Raw genomic sequence first — 6,311 nt, forward strand, 5'->3', positions numbered from 1 at the left:
GCGGGCTCAGGCCATCCACTCACCTCAGTCTCCCAAGGCGCGGGATTACAGGCTGAGCCACCGAGCCCGGCTAGTTTTTAAATTTGTTTGTAGAAACTAGGTCTCGCTATATTGCCAGGCTAGTCTCTGGAACTCCCGGGCTTAAATGATCCTCCTGCCTCAGACTCCCAAAGCCTAGGATTACAGGTGTGAACTAACTGTTTACTGGCTAATTTTTTATTTTTACTTTCTGTAGAGACAGGGTCTTGCTATGTTGCCCAGGCTGGCTGAAGACCTTATTTGAAAACCGCAACCTCCGTCCCTGTTTTTTTCCAAACCTTTACTTCCTGGGAATTGCGTCAGTTTCCCCACACCACTCGCTTACTCTTTTTCTTTGGGCCACCGAAGTGTGAGGGCCACCAAGGTGAGGACCGTCTTGTACCCCGCCTGGCACACGAAGGCCCTTGCAGGCCTGCCGGGTCCAGGCATGGGCGACCGAGGAACCGAAGCACCCCGCGAGGGAGACGACCGTGGGGGGCCGCTGGGCGGGGCAGTTTCGGGAACAGGACGGGGAGGCCTCCCCACGCAGCCGGCCGTCCTGCCCTCACCCTCACCAGGACGGGGGTGCCTCCGGGGGCAGCTGGGCCAGGAAGCCAGTGGGGCTGCCAAGCGCGGCTGACGGTGAACACCGGAGGCGCGAGCTCATGCTCATGGGACGGGGTGGGTACAAAAGGGCCGGTGGGACGCGGCCACACGCCCCACGGGTCGACGATGAGGCAGCAGCGGGGACCAGACACGGCGGGAGCAGCCACACAGGGGCTGCGGGCTTCTGTGCCATGGACCGGCATTTTCTACGACGAGCGCTGACATCCAACGGAAAGAAACGCCGGGGATTTTAGAAGCCGACTGATGAGCCGTCCCAGCCTGAAGCCCACCTGCTGGCGGCTTCCCCGCCCCTCAGGCCCCGGCCCAGGACGAAGCAGGAGGCCGCCTCCTCCAGGCTGCCCCCCCCACCCCGCAGCACGTGAAAGCTCCGACTCCTGCCCGGCCCCGCCCGAGCCGCAGTTCCCATCGGGGATGGGGGCACCGTAGGGTCCTGCCTGGCCCCAGCACGAGAGTCACGGCCGCGTGGTCCGCCCGAGGGATGCGGGGCAGCCCTGGGGCGCAGAGGCAACGCCGGCAGCCCCACCGCGAGGCGGCCGGGACGGAGCCAGGGTGCGATGAGGGCTTGGGGTTCCAGAACAGGGTCTGCCCGAACGGCAGGGGCTCCTCCCAGGGTGGGCTAACCAGGATGGTCAGGGGCATGGAGGGGGCTCGGGAATGCCAGCTCCAGGCTGCTCCTGCTGGGGCCCCGAGTGGGCCGCCTCTTCGTCCCAGGTCTCTGCTCAGGCTGTGCCCCACCTGACGGCCCAAATCCTGCCCCAACCCATCCGTGCTACCTAAGGGAACATACACATGATGCCTGGGCGGGTGGGGGCTCACACGTGTCATCCCAGTGTGTTAAGAGGCTGAGGCAGGAAGACTGCTTGAGATAGGATCCCCTAAGCCCAGAAGACGGAGGCTGCCGTGAGCTACAATCGCACCACGGCACTCAAGACTGGGCAACAGAGCGAGATCCCTTATACAAAAATACACACATGATACCGGGAGCTTCTCACTCCTAGCACGGATGCTGCTGGCCTAGAAGGGTCCCTTGTGGAAAAAAAAACCGCAAACAGCGCCAAAAAATAAACAAAAAACCAAGTCAGCGCTAGGAGGAAGCCCCAGTGATGAGAGCGCCGGAAGGAGAGGCCGTTGCGAGGTCTCTCGGAGGAGGCCACACGGTGCCGAGCCCCAACAGAAGAGCTGTCCCAGGGTCTGGGGAAGAGGGTGCCAGAGGCACAGGCTGTGCAAAGGCCCTAGGGCAGCGCCGCACCTGGCATGCCGGAGGCCTACACAGCTGGAGCAGAGTGCAGAGGGGAAGGGAGTGACAAGAGTGTCCAGGAGGCCCAGGTCAGGGTCGAGGGGCCTCTGTCTGGAAGGCCAGCCTGGCTGCTCGGGCAGAGCAGCTGCCAGGTGGGGGACGCGGTGGGGGGCAGTCAGAGGAGACCAGAGGAGGAACCTGGGGACTTGGGTGGGCTGGAGGCGGGGCCCCAGGCAGGCCGTGGGGGCATCCGTCAGCCGGCCAGTGGCAGAGCGAGGGGACGCCCCCAAACGCGGCGCGCGAGGCCCCTGCCGGCCAAGTGGGTCAGGCCGTCCTGCAGGAGACAGGCCGCCCATGACCGCCCAGGCTCCGGGCACAGGACAGGCCTGAGGACGCCGTGGAGGGACCACAGCCGGGTGGGTCCCAGGCCCGCTGGGGAGGGCAGGTGGGCCCTGGCCTCGCTGCCCCCCAGCTCCTCAGTGACCTCCAGAGACACCAGAAGGAAGGCGCCCTCAGCGGCCAGGCCTGCCCTTCCCCGTGGCCCACCGTCCCCGAGTTTGCTGGTCTCTGCTGCCCGCGTTCAGGCGGCTCTGTCCCTCCTCCCGGCCACAATGGTCTCCATTCAGGTCCGTGAATGGGGCCTCTCTCACTGCCAGGCCTCTGCCCTCACCAGTCCCTGAGCCTGGAACACAATGCCCTGCCCCCTCCTCTTGCCTGGCTTCTCGGTACTCACGCTCACACTCACGCCACTGCCTCCAGGAAGCCCTCCTGACTGCTACCTCTTCACAAACGTGCAAAACATGCGTCCTGCTACTGACAGCCGCCCCCCCAGGAGCACTACACCCCTCATCAAAGAGCTTCTCATCCACACTGTCTGATCACCTCCCATGCCGCACCGGGCAGGGACCATGCCTACCCCTTGTCCCTTGGGCAAAATGCACATGACGCAAAGGGACCAGATCAGCAGGTCTCAGTGGGGGTCAGTACCACGTCCCGTGGGTGGCAACTGGAGTCCGCACAAGACGGGTCACGTCCTCCGCCACACAGTCTTGGGGCTGCCACGGGACCAGGGACCAGGGACCAGGGAGCAGCTTGACGCCGCCCACCAGCTCCTCCCTGCTACCCTGAATCTCACGCAGCCTCACTCTGCCCCACGGGCCCCCAGTGGGACTCTGGCCACCGACGTCCCTCGTGGTCCCAGCTGGGGGACCCTCAGCTCGGCCAAGCCAGCAATGGCATCTGTCCATCCCACCTGGCCACGGGCCGGGGGGAAGGACGTCCGGCCCTTCTGAGAGGCCCAGCAGGCGCCTTTCCCAGGGGCGTAGGAGGGGTCCGAGCCGGGAGGACGGGGGTCAGGTCGCCGTGTGCCCGGGCAGGTCTCCTCAAGCCCCTGCAGCTCCGGCCAGACTCTCTCCCCTCCCCTCCCCCAGCCTCGCATCTGTGCGCCATGATTTATGGCTCCTGTCCCAGCAGAGGCTCCATCTCTTCCGGGGGAACAGCGCGGAGCACGTGGGCCTCATTCTGGCCAGCGGGTCGCGGCCAGGGCTGAGGGCGAGGGAAGGGGCACTGGCAGAGCCGGGCCCTCCTGGCGTGGCCCTTGGGTCATGCCGGCGCCACTGAGCTCGCCCTGGGGAGGAGGGCCCAGGCGAGGGTGGGGAGGGCAGGCGATTCCGGGTTCTGACGCGACAGGGGCCGCCGCGTGGGACTGGGGTCGGCGCTCCAGGAAGCCACTGTCCAAGGACCTCCGCCGCCCCCAGGAGCCCCCAGGAGGACGGGAGTCCAGAGAACGGGCACACCCCGGTGGCAGCGCCCTTCGATGGGTCAGGGAGTCGCTGCGGAGGAGGCAGGGCGGGGTCAGGCTCTTTGTTCTGAGCCGCCTGCAGTCCTTCCCGGGGTAGGCAGGGGAGCAGGCTCTCCCGGAGATCAGGTGATGGGGTCCCCAGGGGCTCAGGGCACAATGATGCGTTGTGGGGCGGAGCACAGCTCGCAGGCAGGAAGGAAGCCTGCAGTTGGGATGGGGGCGCGGCCCAGGTCCCCTGCCCAAGCTGTCCGGCTGCTTCCCGGCACAAACCCGCCTTCCACCTTGGAGCCAGCCAGCCCTGCTGGAGACCCCGGGGGAAAGGCTGCCCTCTCCCCCACCAAGGCAGGGAGCGCGGGAGGCGTCACCCCACGGAGCCCAGGACGAGCCCCTGCCCAAAGCCTCCACCGCAGAAGTGGCGAAGGGCAGAGTCTTGGGCTGGAGGGTGGGGCCTCAGACCAGGGGTGGAGCCTCAGGCCAAGGGGCAGGGCTTCGGGCGGGAGGTGGAGCCTCATGGGGGGGGAGGTGGGGCCGCAACCAGGGGCCGCAGGAGCCCGCGGGAGCACTCCCCTCCCTCCTCCCCATCGAAACTGCACAAAGTCCAGGCTGCAGGCTGGGGGGAGAACCAGCCTGTTTCCCCTCCCCGCTCCCCCACCAACTCCCTCCCAGGGCAGGGGAGAGGGGGCCGGCTGGCCCGGAGCTGGCTCTGAACCCGCATGCCACAGAGGGGCCCCAGGCCGCCGCAGGGGCAGGTCGCTGGGTCAGCAGGGCGGGAGGGGGTAGGCACGGACTCGACGTGGGGGCAGGGTGTGCAGGGACCTGGGCGCTGCCAGCTTGCACTGCCACAGCCCGTGGTCTCAAGGCAGGAGGGGCAGGCAGAAGCAGCCAGCCGGGCCGCAGGCGGAGGACACCCAGGGCAGCCCCTGCGCCGGGAGGGCAGCTTCCCAGGCTTGGTCTCGCCCCTGCCACCTGCCCGGCGCCTACGCACAAGGAAGGGCTCAGCAGGCAGGAGGGGCAGATGGCGGGCGGAACACAAAGGGCACTCGGGAGCCGGCAAAACCAGGGGGCCCCAACATGCTGCGAAAGGCCCGGCATGCCCGCCTGTCCCTAGGAGCCTGGAAGGCAGACGATGGCCCTGGGCAGGGCTGCTCTAAGGCACAACACCCGCCCACAGCCTCAGGGGTCCTGGCAAAGAGAGGCTCAGAGCTCGGAAACCAGGAAAGGAGTGAAGAGGGGTCCGTGGACCCAGCGCAGCACCGCCCGGCCCGTGGATGCCCCGGGGTGCACGGGACTTGCCTCCTGGCGGTGGCCTGAGCCCATGAGCAGCAGGCGTCTGGGGGAGGGGGAAGGTCAGGTGCAGCTTCTCAGTCCCTCTGCACGGGCAGGAGAAGCTGTGCCACCCCGAAGCAGGTGTGAGCAGCAGAAAGAGGGTGGCCGCGAGGGGTGGCACGGCTCGCAGTCAGGTGATAAAGAGGGCTGCGAGCCAGTTCAGGGCTGGAGTTCCAGTGTTTTGGGAGGCTGAGGCAGGAGGATCACCGCAGGCAGGAGGTGGAGGCTGCAGTGAGCTGTGATCACGTCATTGTGCTCCAGCCCGGGGGACAGAGTGAGACCCTGACTCTAAAACATCCAGTGGCTGTGCTTCTGGCTCAACTGCACGTGCGCACACGCCCCCTTCCCCAGACCACTACTCTGGTAACATCGAGCCACTGTGCTGAGGACACCCAGGCAGTCTGCAGAGGGCCACAGGGGAGCAGAGGAGGTCTCTGACCAAAAGCTGGCAAGGAACCAAGGCCTGCCAGCAGTCCCAGCCCCAGTCGAGCCCTCAGATGAGGCAGGCCCATGGTGTCCATGGTGCCTGACTGCAGCCTGCGAGGCCCGCGGCAGAAGCAGCCAGCTACGCCCTTCCGGGTTCCTGACCCTCGGGTCTGAGCACTAGGTGTCCACTGCGTCAGCTGCTAGACCCTGGGGCGACCTGGAACACCGCAGTAGGTCACCAATAGCCAAGGCGTCCCTCTGCTTCCGGGGACGGACAGCCCCTGCCGGCTGCACCGCAGAGGATGTGGCGGAAGGCTGCGTGCAGGGCGGGGTCAGGGGCCAGACAAGGCCTGGGAGGCGGCCTCCGGGCAGCGGCGACTCACCTAGCTCGGTGGGCTTCAGCAACTCGTCCAGCATGTTGAAGAAGGGCAGCTTCACCAGGCGGACTTCGGGCTTGAGGGTCTTGGCGGGCAACCGTCCCAGTCCGTTCAAGTACTTCCCGTACAGCACAGGGTAGTCAATATTGGGGCCCGGCAGCGGAGTCCTGGGCACCGCGCCAGCCCGCTCGTAGGTGGAGTGCATGGCCAGGGGGTCCAGAGGCCGGGGCGGCTGCGGGCCGGGCTCGGCGTGCTTCTTGGCGTAGCGAGTCTCGTACAGCTCCTTGATCTTCTTGAACAGCTCGGGGCTGCAGTCAAACTGCACCAGCTGCAGGGCCCGGGTGACCAGTTCGTGTTTCAGTCCGCTCTTACTCCGACCGACGAAACCCAGGAGCATCTGAAGGTCGGACACTCGAAAGCTCATCACCATGTTCTGAGAAGAGCAACCACACACATGCTCAGAGGTCACGGCGGCCGGAGCCGGGGGCACCGCGCGGCC

The 6,311-nt window shown here is 66.6% G+C and overlaps 1 protein-coding gene across 1 annotated transcript in view; it reads right to left on the reverse strand.

Moving 5' to 3' along the window:
* Window positions 1-6,311, reverse strand: part of PIAS4 (protein inhibitor of activated STAT 4) — a 28,747-nt gene that overhangs the window by 14,471 nt on the left and 7,965 nt on the right. Inside the window, exon 2 of the mRNA XM_021707884.1 lies at window positions 5,819-6,245. Coding sequence (XP_021563559.1) covers window positions 5,819-6,242 — 424 coding nt within the window. The 5' untranslated portion in view covers window positions 6,243-6,245. The remainder of the gene's footprint in view (window positions 1-5,818; window positions 6,246-6,311) is intronic.

This window comes from Carlito syrichta, unplaced genomic scaffold (genome assembly GCF_000164805.1).
Source record: "Carlito syrichta isolate Samal-C Ts95f unplaced genomic scaffold, Tarsius_syrichta-2.0.1 Scaffold126587, whole genome shotgun sequence".
NCBI lineage: Eukaryota > Metazoa > Chordata > Mammalia > Primates > Tarsiidae > Carlito > Carlito syrichta.